General features: G+C 36.2%; 1 protein-coding gene across 1 annotated transcript in view; it reads right to left on the reverse strand.

The window, feature by feature from the left end:
* Positions 1-4,893: 4,893 nt before the first annotated feature.
* Positions 4,894-15,510, reverse strand: part of LOC102766152 (catenin alpha-3) — a 114,036-nt gene continuing 103,419 nt past the window's right edge. Inside the window, exon 4 of the mRNA XM_006759390.2 lies at positions 4,894-5,193. Coding sequence (XP_006759453.1) covers positions 4,906-5,193 — 288 coding nt within the window. The 3' untranslated portion in view covers positions 4,894-4,905. The remainder of the gene's footprint in view (positions 5,194-15,510) is intronic.

The raw sequence follows: 15,510 nt of genomic DNA on the forward strand, positions 1-15,510 counted from the left end.
TGGCAAAATTTCACCCATTATCAGCTTAGAAAACTGGCTGAATTTTCATTTCTCATCTTTCAAACAATATTAATCATTATCGGCTATTATATAATTCATCCTGCCTCCTACATGACTTCACACAAACCACCAAAGACCAGTACCCTATCATATCCCTCTTCCTCGGGAAGAGGCTGCCTGGTCTTCATGGAACCAAAACTCTTCCTTCCTAGGCTCTGCCTGGCAAATACCTTTCTTTCACCCTCCCTCACCTCTGTCACTTTCTTACCCGTATTTCTTTAGAAATGCTCAGTCTTTACTGCTTTTTCTACTACATGTTAAATAAATTTTGAAAGTCAATCCTTGTGTTTGTTCATATAAACCAATGGGGACTATTGGATGGCATAAGGCAGACTGCAGCCATGAAGTATCCCAGGATCTACATAAGGCCAGCCCTACCAACCATCTACTACCTGTAGACAGGTTGCTGGTAGGGTTGGATTCCATTTGGAAATGGTGTTCTCAATTAGTATTAATTTATCTTCTTTTGAAATGTTAAGTGATAGTCTCTATCCTGCTAGTTAGGAGAAATCATTAATGCTGTAAACTATTATTTCTTTTGCTATAATAGAAAATATTTTGTGTTCATGTGGATTGGTTAAAAATGACAAAAATAATTTAAAAATTTAATTCTTCTTGCTCTCACTTAGATGTCTAGGATATTATTACAACCTTAATAAGGACATCTTTAGTTGCATACACTTGATTTTAATAACATCCATATTTTCTTTCCTAACAGACAAACAAGTCAGGCCTATTGGATTTGGTAGTAACATGTAAAATACTAATATTAAAGATATTATAATGGTATGGACAGAGAATTATGACAAAAGAAATGCTATAGGGTCCTTATTAAATAAGTATTGATTCCTGGTATGTGATATATAAACATAAATTTCTAAAGTCATATTTTCCTCACTTACTTAAAATTATTATTAATATAATAATGCAGCCTATAGTCATATGTGCTCCTTAATTTTCTAATCAAGTCAAACAGAAATACTTCTGTCTTTCCCAAACCAAAAAAATGGCTATTTGATTCCTAAATATACAATAGGAAGGTTGGTTGGGAGAAAACAAGCTGACAAAATAAATAGGTTTCATTTAACTTCATTTAACTTGATATTCTGATGCCTGGTTTGCTGACCTAAAGAATTACTTAAAAAATGATATTAAAACAAGCTGGCAAATCTGCAATGAGTTCACCAGCGAATAATAAATATCAAAGAAAAGTCCCAGATCTCATTCCACCATTCTGCAACTATTGGACAGACATCTGTATCCATGGGAACCACAATCCCTAGCATGGAAGTGTACCTTTCACACCAAAAGGAATAAGAATATATTCTGGAATAGAAAAAAAAGGAATAATGCTGCTGGGAATTAAAATTCATAATTTTAACTAGAACATTATAGAAATTATTTATCAATTTATAGGTAGCATAGACACCTAAGGAGATGAGAGATACTTTCAGTGCATGGGCCAAGAGGGAAGGACATAAATTGGAGGCAATTGCCTGGGATGAGCAATCCTGTATCATTCTGGTGGAAAGTATCAGCAGTTAATAGGACACCTAGCACAGGGATGGGTGAGATGAAAGGACCACCTTGAAAGTGAAGGCCACTGAAAATTTTCCTCTGTTCTTAGGCAGGTTTTTCAGCCACTCTTCACTGAATTTGAGTAGCGTTAATTATTGGGTGTGAGGACTAAATTGGGCACTTAACTATGTAGTCACTATCTTGCTGTGGTATGACTTAAAAACTGACTCCCTTTGAAGCCATTAAGTGTGCAAGAATGAGCCTTTCTGTATAGCTATGGGGGACCTTACCCCTTAAACAGAAGTAATTTTTATGGCAGACATTTATTTATATTGATACTAATAAATTAAGCAATGTGCAAAAGTCAGAAGGCACATTTAAGAATATTGTATTTTCTTATGCATTTATAGTTTTCACTTATGCCATAAGACAAACAGGAAGGGAATATACAACAAATTACTATAAAAAAAGTATCTTTTTGTGTGTGTGTGACCCGTTTGAGTTATAACCCAGAAACTGTATTAGAAAGAAACAAATATTTATTTTAATCCAATAATTTTCACTTGTGATGATTAAAAGGGAGAAATTCATATGACTCGCCTTTCCTGTTTAATGAAAACCTTCCAGTTTTTATAATAAAAATCTTTAGTGGATTATGATTTCTTGGATATTTTCTAACTTATTCTGATTCCAGTCTAATGTTTGACAATTATGCTGGTGGCTAACCAGGAGGAAACTGTCCTTGTAGGTAGTCTAAACCCTATTCTCCTCCATAAATTGATTTCAGTAAAAGAAAAAAGTGAGCTTTGATTAACAGGATGAAGCACTGATCTTTGTGATGTGATTTACAAAGGTGTATAGATGGGCCACCAAGGTATCACTCTCATTAAAGTTTTCCCCTAGAGAAGAAGTGCTTAAATATAAATACATTCTATCTAAGGCGTTCATTCATACTGGTTAGATTCATTTAACTATGCTTTGTAATGCAAAGGTTTCTTAATATTTTTGCTGTGTATTAGCACTTATATCATTAGCAGATTTGAATTGGACTAATCTTGAAATGTTGCCCAACTGCAAAAACTCACTCAGGCAGACAGATGCCTTTCTCAGCTCTGTGCATCCTGTTCTTATTACACCTTTGATTACTACAGCTGGCTTTACTCCTGGGCTAATTTCCAAGTTTATTTTTTTTCAAAATAAGTTTTAATTATAAGTTGTTTACTTTGAGCTAAGTCGGAAATCTACCTACTTTGAAGAGGAGGTCTTGTTCATGTCTCATTTTGTGTGGAGTCGGTTTATTTTAAAGATACAGAGGATATTTGGTAATTGAATAATTTCAAGTTACTTCTCTTCTATTGGCACCTAATGCCTCATTCTATCTTCCAACCTGTGGAAATCTGAGGCAGGATCAAAGGGACATTAGATTTTCTAATGGGCACTGTTGTGATTCTTGAGCATGTGGCTTTAAGAACTAAGATATGCACCTAGCAGTATGGTGATATCTTAAACATTTATTTTCTTAACTAAATTATAAATTTGCACTTCTATCTGAGAAAAGGATGTGTTATAGATGTCACTCTTGTAATGTTTATTCTTAGAGTAGAAAGGATGGTAACAGTTCAACAAAAGAAACTCTATTTTGCTTCATTTATCAAGGTAGTTCTAGAACATAGAATTATTTTTAACTTCTTAATTCCTTCCTGCACTGCCTTCTCTTTTAGAGAGTGGGTTCTGTCCAGAATAATTACTGTAGGCCAGTGCATAGTTCAAAACAGGGGAGAGCCTATTGCTGTTATCTCCTAGGAAGTTTAGGTGCTGAGCCCAGGCAACTCAAAAGTTTAGAAAAATAAAATAATTCATTAGAATAAAAGTTATCATTTCCTCATAGTTAATATAACCTATTAAATAAATGCTTTCCCCCATTTTTTTTCTTTGAGTTACTCAGACTAGTCATCCCAATATCAATTGGTGCTGCATGTTTGAATTTTACTTTATCAAACTATGATGAGGTGGCTGTTGAAATAATATGTTATTGGCATTGTTTTACAAAGTGTAGTTACAATTGTAGTATCACATTAATAAAGTAGAATAGGGAACCCATGTTTAAAATTCTGTGAATGGTGGCTCTATGCATGAGAAAAAGTGTAACTGAAATTCAACTCCATCAGAGAGCAAAGGCGAAAGCATGAGAGAGACAAGCAATGCCCTGGACTCTGAGACTATTATGAAGATCATTACAAACTCAACTAGGGATGAGCACAATGATTGAGACTGTGCATGGGAGCACAGTTAGACAAAATGACCTCAATGACTTTTATTTAAAAGAATGTTATTAAAAATCACTCCAGCTACATTGCCATGAACTCTACTTCATAGTTCAATGATGCATTTTACACAGTTATATCTTACTCAATGTCAAAGGTTTTTCAAACTGGCTGTTTCCTTTTAATTACAATGGCAAGCTGATACAAATGAAATTTTAGAGTCATGCAGAACTACTTAACACTTCTGTTGGCATAATTCACTCAGGGATATCCTAGTGGTTAGATGTCCCATTTCGCCAAGTGGGTAATAACTCTCCCTCCATGTATAAATTCTGATGGACTCACTTAAACCCAGTTCTCAACACGCAGAACTGCTAAACACAGTGGGGTCCAAGAAGGCACATTTGTGGCATCAAAACTCATTGTAACTTTTATAATGTTAATACATTGCTTCATTAATAATCAATGCTGGCTGGTCTTAAAAATCTAGGATGCAGCTTGACTGCTCAAGGTTGGTTAGTTTCTGATAGATGTCACCCTAATCAGTTGGCAGTAGACAGAGACATGTAGAGATTGATTCCCCCCGCCTCCCCATAGTAAGGATCATTGTGTCAGATCAGGCCAAGTAAGGAAAGTTTTAATGGGAAAATATTTTATGAGGTCTTTTGTTTTTAATTGAAAACCAAGTCAAGGGCTCATGTCAATTTTTAAATTTAAAAGTAAAAGGGTGAATGTAATCAAGCTATTACCGATGAATAAGACTCATTGGAATCTCCTGTGTTCATTTGGTAGTGAATGTAAGATAGTCTCTGTGTTCGGAAAAGCTGAACGGTACCTGAAGTTTTCATTCATTCAACAAACATGTATTGATTACTTATTAGGCATACAGAGATAACATGGCCCCAAATATATGGTGCTCATGTTGGTTCCACCTTCAATGTTTTATATTACTTGTGGCTTAAACTCTAAAAAATAGTGAATTTACAGTATGAACCAAGTGTAAAATTAAAGCAGTGTGTTTAGCCAGGACTTTTTAATATAGACATAGAGTAAAATAGTGGTTTCAGTAGACCTGTCTTCCTCTAAATTCACTCATGACCTGCACTGGGTGGATTTTTTTCTTTGCGGAGCCTCGTCTGATAGCTGCACAAGTTTCTTCTGGCTTCTCTCTTTTAATCAAGGGCTTTTTTGCAGGAGCCTTCATTCTCCACATCACAACTGGGTGCCGGGGCCCAGTAGGACTCTGAATTCGGATGATCTTGGTTGAGGCAATGTAAGACATTTTCACTGTTTGCACGACAGCATTCATTAGATTTTTGGCTGCTTGGATTAGGGAGGTGACGCTGTCCAACTGTAGGAGGGAAAAGAAAGAAATACTAGTCAAGAGTGCAATCAGGAATCTAGAGAGATTTAATGTTATTGAAACTGAAATGCGCCACTTTATTTTTATACCAGAAATGAATGAGTTCATTCAAATTTTACATATAGATATATGTGTGTGTAATTATCTACATCAATCTATCCATCTATATTTGAGCATTTATGTATCTTCTGCACAAATCCATATTTTATCTTTTAAGATGATATGTTAGATTGATTTCTTTCTGTTGGTTTTTAGTGAAATGGGTTCTATAAACTCTATATAATATTATAAGGTCCAGATGGTCATTGCTTTCCTTGTAATGGTTCTCCCTTTTGCAGGGGTGAAACTAGGCCCTTCTATAACATATGACTATCCATAATAAGGGCTATATTACATATAATTTTATAAGAACAACTAAAAATTCTTCCTCTTAGGGAACTGCTAGTTTATGATAAATATCATACACACATACAAATGTATACATGCATGAATACTGCTTACTTTCATGAAAATTTCCCAAGTAATTTCACCCAAAATTATCTATATTAAACACAGACCTTTTCAATGTATCATGCAGTGTGTTAATAAAGAAAGACAAGGCTTTTCAGTTAAAGTTGGCTTTAAATTCCTAGCTTGCCATTTGGTAATTTGGGCAAATCATTTAACCAGTTTCATCCTGTTTTCCTGAAATATTAAGTTGGGAAAAAATGCTTATTGAATTTAAATAACATGTGTAAAGAACCTAATAGGGTGACTGCTAAATAGTTATTTTTGAATGCTTAAGAATAATCCCCTTCTTGTGGAGATGGACAAAATGGCTTAATCATGAAGCTGCATTAATGACATCACTAAAAGAAACCTTTTCCCCACATGATTCCATTTTTAATTATTATGTTTTCTGAGTTCACAAGTTAATCTCAGGGGAAAATCGGGTGGTACTCCTAGAATCTTGCAAAATACGTTACAGCTAAGCCAAGTTGGTTCATTTTTATACAACTAATGCCTCTTCCATAATTTCCGTTTGACACATTGTCATCCACAACCAACTAAGTCCGAAAGATATGCCTTCAGCATCCCCTCTCTGTGATGTGTGCTGTCAGGGTTGAGACCCAAACGCCCACTCTAGTTCCTAAGATCCATCAGCAGCTGCCTGGTCTGAGTACTCTACCTTTGCAGCCTGCAGAGTCTCATCTCACATACAGAATAAATGAGAGAAGGGAAGTGGTAAGTGAGGTTATGTGCCTGGGGCAGTGGTCTGGCTGGCTGCTTCCTAGGAAAAGAAATTTAATTAGCTCCATTATAGGCCAAGCCTAAAATTCTTGAAAAGGTAACAACAAAAAATTTGTAATTTGAAGGGTAGTAATACTAGACAACTACACATCTTTAAGTCTTTTTGTGTATTGAAGCCAGAAATGTAAAATCTGTTCATTGGCAGGAATGACAAATGTTTGGCAAACATTAAACAGGATTTCATGAAGCACTCCTATGTACTTCAGACGACACAGCTTCTACACCTGTTCACAACTCAAAAGACAATGGACTTTGAACAGAATAGCACACATTGTTATTAACATTGCTCTATGAGTAACAGAATAACACACATTTTTATTAACATTTCTCTATGGGCAAACTGTAGGCTATAATCGGTACTTTAATAATTAATAATTTTCATTAAAAACCTCCCAGAACCCATTTAGATTTTAAAGTTGTTTCCAATCTCACCATAGGAAGAAGAAAGTTTTTTTAACTGATGAATTGGCATGAATAGTGTTGAGGATTCTTGGTAAATTTCTCTCTCAAACATGAAAATACTTGGCTTACCCGAGGGCTCTGTATTAGCATAAAGCTTTCCTCAGAAGGTCCCGCTGTTCAGGATGTCACCAGTGGCTGTGGCTTTCCCGTACGAAAACATATATTCCCTAATCCTCTTTCTGACTCATTGACCTTTGCTATGTATGGATTGTATTTATTTCCTTTTGATTTTTCTATATAAAGGCTGTGCAAAACCCATAGTCTAGAGAGGATGTTTAAGCGCAATCTGTGCCTTGTCTACTTTCCTCCCGGCATCAACAAAGCCCTGTCAGTAGCATTGTGATCCTTTACGCTGGCTTTTTACAAATGCGTTTACTTTGAAATCCAAAATGGCCATAGTAAACCTCCTCTGGGTGACTCAAACACCCACAGGACGAAGTATCATCCTATGAGCATGAAGACTGTTTTGCAGAAAGATTAGGACAATTGCTCGGAGAATACTGTTATTTCGTTGGAAAGCTTATAAGACATTCTACAAGGCTCTTAAGGGTCTGAGAGCTATGTGTGTTAAGATGCATGACTCTCTGCGATTACCAAAGCGCTGGCCACACAAGCAATGAGCACAGGCAAACCTAGCAAATGGTCGGGAATTTTGCTGGAGGCCCAAGCAATGGGTCATACCTACTCACAGAATATAACTGCATAATGTTGCGTCTGCAAAAAATTATGCATGTCCTTTTATCCTTTTATCCAGGTTTACTTTCATGAAAAATCCCTCAAAGGGAGGATTCAACAGAATTATTTCTGTGAAATCAATAGTACATTGGAGTAGGGTAATGCATCATATTAGAGACGCTGTTAAACTTATTGAACAAAGTTCTTCTGAGTTTTACAATTCAGTCAATTAACGTGTGCAGGACAAGAACGTAAATTTACTTGAAAGGCCCGGTAGAGTCATCAGACTACAAAACCCAGGACCCCAATTTTTTTAACTCATTACAACTCATGTTCAACAACTGAGAACTCTTCTAGGCAAATGTAACTTGAAACGTTTACCGTAGAAGGAGCCATTTTTCCTAATATCTGATGACATTCCTGCCTGATCCACATGAAGTGTTCTTAATGAAGGTTTCAGAGGAAAATGAAACTGGCTTCCAAGGCTTTAAACCTCTGAAGTTTAATACGTAAATATGCACGCAGGTACACATACACAGCTTCCCACTTTCCCTCTCCCTAGTCCATGAAGGGGCCAAAGTGTTAAGTAACTTTTCAAAGAGGATTTTTGACCTAATTTAAAGGCTCGTATCCTAAAGAAATCAGAGATCTGTTCTCCTACCATAGTGAATAGGAAGACAGCCACCCTTCCTATGTTGGTGACCTCTGCTTATTCATACAACACTGGTGTCGTTTCAAAATGCCTGAGCTTGTCAGTCTATTAATGACACCATAAGTTTCTCAGTACTGTCTGTGTCCAAACATAAATTGGGAAGTTCTGCCTCTGTTGTTTTATTCTTATTTTGAGGATCTAAATGAATATAAAGTGATTACGTTCAGTACGTTAGCTCTTATTCTAACTGCAAGATGTATTTGCAAACAAACCAAATTCCGACCATCTAGATAGAGTCCTCCTCAATATTATCTTTCTACAGGAAGCTTATTTTATTACAACCTCGCTTCTGTAATATGTACTCTGTGCTTTCAGTTAAGCTACAGTACAGTTTTGTCCAGTTTTAAACATGCTTTCAGACATAAGCCTCAGTCCTATTTAGAGATATGTCTACAATCCTTTGGTACAGAAAAGCATAACAACAATCAAAGGTATTTTCTGTTTCCTCATAAAAGTAGAGATATGTCTACAATCCTTTGGTACAAAAAAGAAGCATAATAACAATCAAAGGTATTTTCTGTTTCCTCATAAAATGCCAACTTTTTCTCCATGTGACTAATACACATAGACCATCTGTATCTTTTTACAAAATCCAACATTTAAATTTCTGTGATGTAAGCTCCCACAACTCTGACAAGCTAGAATGTCTGCTGGAAAACCCTGTCAAAATCCTATTGTAATAGATTTTTTAAAAGATATTTTAAAATTGATGTTTAGAAAGAGAAGAAGGGAAAGGGAGAGAATGGGAGGATAATATTGATCAACTGCCTCCGGCACACCCCCTACCCCGGATGGAACCCGCAACCTGGGCATGTGTTCTGACCAGGAATCGAACCGGCAACCTTTTGGTGCACAGGATGACACCCAACCAACTGAGCCACATTGGCCAGGGCCCTATTTTAATTATTGATTGCCAAGAGGAATACTGGGGTGGGGAGGGGGAGGCATGCTAGTTTTTCCTTTTTTTATTTTCTAAGTTGCTCATCTATATTGTGTCAGAACAGCAGAATATCTTGTACTACTCTAACACCCCCTATTCCATACACAAGGCATTCATCAGATATGTTTGCATCATGATGATACCTGTAAGTGAACTTCACTCCCATTGACGTGAATCTCATCTCCTTGCACCTGGCTGTCATCTAGGGAAAACAGCTTCCCAACCCTTGTGTGAACGGCCATGCCAGCTACTGCTGCTGGGACTCCTGTGGAGACTAAAGTGTGATGTTGCCTGGAAAGATGTAGTCCCTGTCCTATAATCTTCTGGGTAAACTGATGCCAAGTGTATCCCATGATATTCTTCTCAGTGTCAATACTTATCCTAACTGAAAGATCTACCAGGGACCTCTACATTGCGCAAATGCAATACTCAAAAGGCAAATATGGGGAGTGTGGCTCCAACTATAGTAACAGCTTATACAAATTGTGTGCTTCTTGTGCTTCCTATATCTTGGCACTGTCGATGTAAATGAACTCACAGTAACTCAGGGAGGTAAGGACTTCTCTTATCTCCATTTCGTAGATGAGGAAATGAACTAGAGTGCTTGGTAGCTTGCTCAAGGCAACACAGCTCTTAAATGAAAGCTGGAATTTGAATCAAGGATGTCTGGGTCAAGTACTTGGTGCTCTTCTTACCCATTATATAGCCCTCCCTCTCAGTAATATTACATGGCCAATGTGTGTTTATTTTCAGATATTCAATAGTTGGAACAATTGCACTAACATTAACATAATGTCTACATTCTTTAAAAATTGACTACCCAATCAATGCTTTGGTAAGGTTGTAGAATTTTTGTAATGCCTACTGGTACTAAGAAAAATGAGGATATCATACTTGGCAACGTATTTTGTCAAGATGGTGGTTTGATATTGTTTATATTCCATCATATTCTATGTAGCAAGTTTTTTAAAATCTTTATTATTGAAAATATTACATATGTCCCCATTTGCTGGAGGCCAATTCTAGCATGTCATAATTGCAGGAGTTTCATCAAAAGGTTGATGGAACTTGGGGACTCAACAAGGGCTGAGTCACACATGTAGTCACCTGTTGGGAATGGCTGAGGGCATTTCCCCAAAGCTGAAAAGTGATGATTGTTGGCTGCCAGACAGCTCAGGGCATCTTAATCTACATGTTATTGCCTCCTACTGGCCAAACACCTGAACAGCCGTAGGCTAATTCATTCTGACAATGTACTCTGTATAGGAAAACCTGACCCTTTGAAGTGTATATCTCTGCCTCCCCTCAGTACAAATTGTGTTAATAAAAAGCATGGGGTCCTGAGACAAGGAGAATTTAGAACTTAGTTCCCTTTAAGCTAAACTCCTCTGACCCCCAAATGCCTTTCAAAATTATGCTTTGTCTCTGGACTCCTATATAATCTACCCACAGCCTTCTCCAGATTCCTGAACCCTTCTTGATGCTGGAACAAGAACCCCAGCACCCATTTTCCCACATTGACTTTTTCTAGCCTGCCCCGCCCCCAGGCCTTCACAAACCTATTGTCTGTGTCCATGTGTTATGCATATGAGTTCTTTGGTTGATCTCTTCCCCCCCACCTACCCTCTCCCACCATTCCTCTGAGATTCTGCAGCCTGTTCCAGTTCCATGCTTCTGTATCTCTGGGTCTAGTTTGTTCATTAGATTCCACATGAGTGAGATCATGTGATACCTATCTTTCTCCAACTGGCTTATTTCACTCAGCATAATACTGGTACTCTCCAGGTCCATCCGTTCTGTTGCAAATGGTAGTTCTTTCTTTTTTTATAACTGCATAGTAGTCCATTGTGTAAACGTACCGTAGCTTCCATCCATTCTGTTGCAAATGGTAGTTCCTTCTTTTTTGGATAACTGCATAGTATTCCATTGTGTAAACATACCGTAGCTTTTTTATCTACTCATCTGCTGATGGGCACTTGCATTGTTTCCAAATCTTAGCTATTGTAAAATGCGCTAGTGTGAACATAGGGGTGCATATATTCTTTCTGATTGGTGTTTCAGGATTCTGAGGATTTATTCCTTGAAGTGGGATCTGGGTCAAATGGGAGTTCCGTTTTCAATTTTTTTAAGGAAACTCTATACTGTTTTCTACAGTGGCTGCACCAATCTGCATTCCCACTAGCAGTGTACTAGGGTTCCCTTTCTCTACACCACTTGTACTTGGTTGATTTGTTAATGATAGCCATTCTGACAGGTGTGAGATGGTACCTCATTGTTGATTTAATTTGCATCTCCCTGATGATCAATGACTTTGAGCGTTGTTTTTTTTGTTTTTTTTTTTGTCTCTTGGACCTTTTCTATGTCCACTTTGGAGAAGTGTCTGTTTAGGTCCGGTACTCTCCAGGTCCATCCGTTCTGTTGCAAATGGTAGTTCTTTCTTTTTTTATAACTGCATAGTAGTCCATTGTGTAAACGTACCGTAGCTTTTTTATCTACTCATCTGCTGATGGGCACGTGTGAGATGGTACCTCATTGTTGATTTAATTTGCATCTCTCTGATGATCAATGACTTTGAGCGTTTGTGTTTTTTTTTTAATGTCTCTTGGACCTTTTTTCTATGTCCACTTTGGAGAAGTGTCTATTTAGGTCCTCTGCCCATTTTTAAAATGGTTTGTCTTCCTTTTGTTAAGTTGTATGAGTTCCCTATATATTTTGAAAATTAACCCCTTACTGGTTGAATTATTGGCAAATATGTTCTCCCAGGCAGTGGGCTATCTTTTCATTTTGTTGATAGTTTCTTTTGCTGTGCAGAAGCTTTTAATTTTGATACAGTCCCATTTGTTTATTTTCTCCTTAGTTTCCTTTGCCCTAGGAGATGTATCTGTAAAGATTTTGCTACCTAAGGTTTCTCCTAGAATTTTTATGATTCACATCTTACATTTAAGTCTTTTATCCATTTTGAGTTTATTCTTGTGTATGATGTAGGTTGATGGTCTAGTTTCATTGTGTTGGATGTACCTGTCCAATTTCCCCAACATCATTTATTAAAGAGACTGTCTCTGCTCCATTATGCTCTTGCCTCATCGAATATTAATTTGCATTAATTAAAAGTAATTCAAAGCATAATGCCTTGGGTTGATTTCTGAGGTCTCTGTTCTGTTCCATTGATCTATATGCCTGTTTTTATGCCAGAACCAGGCTGTTTTGAGTTCAGTGGCTTTAGAGTGTAACTTGATCTCTGGTATTGTGATCCCTCCAACTTTGTTCTTCTTTCTCAATATTGTTGGGGCTATTTGAGGTCTTTTTTGGTTCCATATGAATTTTTGGAATATTTGTGAAATATGCCGTTGGTATTTTAGTAGGGATTGCATTGAATAGTATGGCCATTTTAATGATAATTCTAACTATCCATGAACACAGTATAGTCTTCCACTTGTATCTTCTATCTCTGTTTTCAATGTCCTGTAGTTTTCTGAGTACAGGTCTTTTGCCTGCTTAGTGTGAGGCATGCAGGAGGCAGTTGGTCAATGATATGATCATCATTAATGTTTCTCTCTCCCCCTTCTTCTCTGAAATCAATAAGTGGCTTTACAGTGTAACTTGATCTCTGGTATTGTGATCCCTCCAACTTTGTTATTCTTTCTCAATATTGTTGGGGCTATTCTGGGTCTTTTTTGGTTCCATATGACTTTTTGGAATATTTGTGAAATATGCCGTTGGTATTTTAATAGGGATTGCATTGAGTAGTATGGCCATTTTAATGATAATTCTAACAGTCTATGAACACAGTATATTCTTCCACTTGTTTATTTCTTCTCTTTTTTCCATGTCCTGTAGTTATCTGAGTACAGGTCTTTTGTTTCCTTAGTGTGAGGCATGCAGGAGGCAGCTGGTCAATGATATGCTCATCATTAATGTTTCTCTCTCCCCCTTCCTCTCTGAAATCAATAAAAATTCTTCTGCAATGCTAAAAGCACTTTTCTGCTTCCTCATTTTATCATTATATATAGCAAATGTGTGGAATAGTACAAGAAAGAGATTATTCTTATTTTACAAGTAAGCAAACTGAAGTTCAAAGGCATTCATGGGCAAGAGCAAGGGTCTGCACCGATCTTTTTAAATATATTGTTGAATCTAATTTGCTTTTTTAAAATGATTTTAGCATTTGTGTTCATCAGGGATACTGGCCTATAATTATCTTTGTTGTGTCTTTTACCTGGTTTTGGCATTATGAGGCGAGCACAGCATTAGGGTTATGCTGTGCTCATCTCATAGAAGAACTTGGAAGTGTTTCTTCCTTTTGGATTTTTGGAATTGTTTGAGGGATAGGTATTAGTTCTTTGAATGTTTGGAAAAACTCTCTGGGAAGCAGTCCGGACCAGGGCTTTTGTTTGCTGCTTCATTCTATTAGTTGTTACTAGCCTACTCAGGTTTTGATTCAGTTTTAGAAGAGTATATTTCATCCCATTTCATTCACATTGGCATATACTTGTTCTTATAATTTTTTATTTCTGTGGTGTTAGTTGTTAATTCACCACTTTCGCTTCTGATTTTATTTGGGCTCTCTCTCTTTGCTTCTTGATGAGTCTGGTTAAAGGTTCATCAATCTTGTTTATCTTTTCAAAGAACCAGCTCTTGTTTTCATTGGCTTTTTTCTATTGTTTTTATATTTATGTCATTTATTTCTGCTCTGATCTTTATTATTTCCTTCCTTCTACTTACTCTGGGATTTTCTTGTTCTTTCTGTTTCTTTAGGTTGTAGGGTTAAATAGTTTATTATTAATTGTTCTTATATTTTGAGATAGGCCTGTAGTGCTATGAACTTCCCTCTCAGGACTGCTTTCGCGGTGTCCCATAGATTTGGTGGTGTTGTGTGTTCATTTTCATTTGTTTCCAGGACATTTAATTTCTTTCTTGATTTCATTGGTAACCTATTCATTGTTTAATAACATGCTATTTAGCCTCCATGTTTTTGAGTGTTTTTACTGTAGGTGATTTCTGATTTCATGCCATTGGGATCCAAGAATATTAAGCTGCTCTTTCTGTGATTACAAATGATGTTCAATATGTTTACAGTACTTAATGAACATTCACATATCATTTTTAGACTATCTTCTTCTATAAATCTATCCTGGCCACGTGTATATATATAAATAAATATTTCTACAAGTCTGTAATTTTTCTTAATCGAATCTTTCAGAAAGCACGAGTTCTTATATGTAATAAAGTATAATTTATCAATTTTTTCCTTTATAATATTTGGCTACAACAAGTTTACCAAGATTTTCTTGATGTTTGAAGATTTAGATTTATGTTTAAAATCATGGGCAACTTTGTATTGATTTTTGTTTATGGAGTGATGTACAGTACATCTTTTCATATAGATAACTAGTTGTTCAAGCACCATTTGGTGAAAATGCTTTTCTTTTCCTTTTAAATTACCTTGGAACTAGTGTGAAAATTAAATTGACCATCTATGTGTGGATCTATTTCTGGACTTTCAATTCTGTTCCATTTCTGAGCTTACTTTTATGGCAGTAACACACTATCTTGAATATTATAGTTTTCTATTAAGTTTTTAAATAAAATAGCCTCGCTGGTATGGAACAGTGGTTGGGCGTCAACCTATAAACCAAGAGGTCACCTCTCCGATTGCAGGCTCAATCTCCAGTGAAGGGCATGCAGGAGATAGCTCATTAATTATTCTCTTTCATCATTGATGTTTCTCTCTCTTCCTCTCCTTCCTCTCTGATATCAATGAAAGTATTTGAAAAAATAAATTTTAGATAATTTGTATTTCTATATAATTTGTAGATCAGCTTGACAAATTTTATAAAAATGCCTGTGGGGATGTTGACTGAAATTATGTTTAATATGTAGAACAATCTGGGTAGAAATGAAACTTAACAGTATTGACTCTCAATCTGTGAACATAGTTTAATTTCCTTCAATAATTACTCATAGTTTTCAGTGTGAACATCTTGTATTTCCAAGTATTTTGGTTTTGATGCTAATGTAAAAGTTATTTTGAAATTTTCATCATCTGATTTTTCATTGTTATTATACAAAAATACAACTAATTTTTTTATATTTCTTATTTCTCACAACATTTATATTGTCCACAAATTGTCTCTAGGAAGACTTTAAGGCAAAGGTGCACTCATCTTGTTTTCCTTCTCTCTGGTATTTAGTATTCTAATATTTATTGTCCTGTATTTGAAAGTAG

Source organism: Myotis davidii, unplaced genomic scaffold, assembly GCF_000327345.1.
Source record: "Myotis davidii unplaced genomic scaffold, ASM32734v1 scaffold655, whole genome shotgun sequence".
Taxonomy (NCBI): domain Eukaryota; kingdom Metazoa; phylum Chordata; class Mammalia; order Chiroptera; family Vespertilionidae; genus Myotis; species Myotis davidii.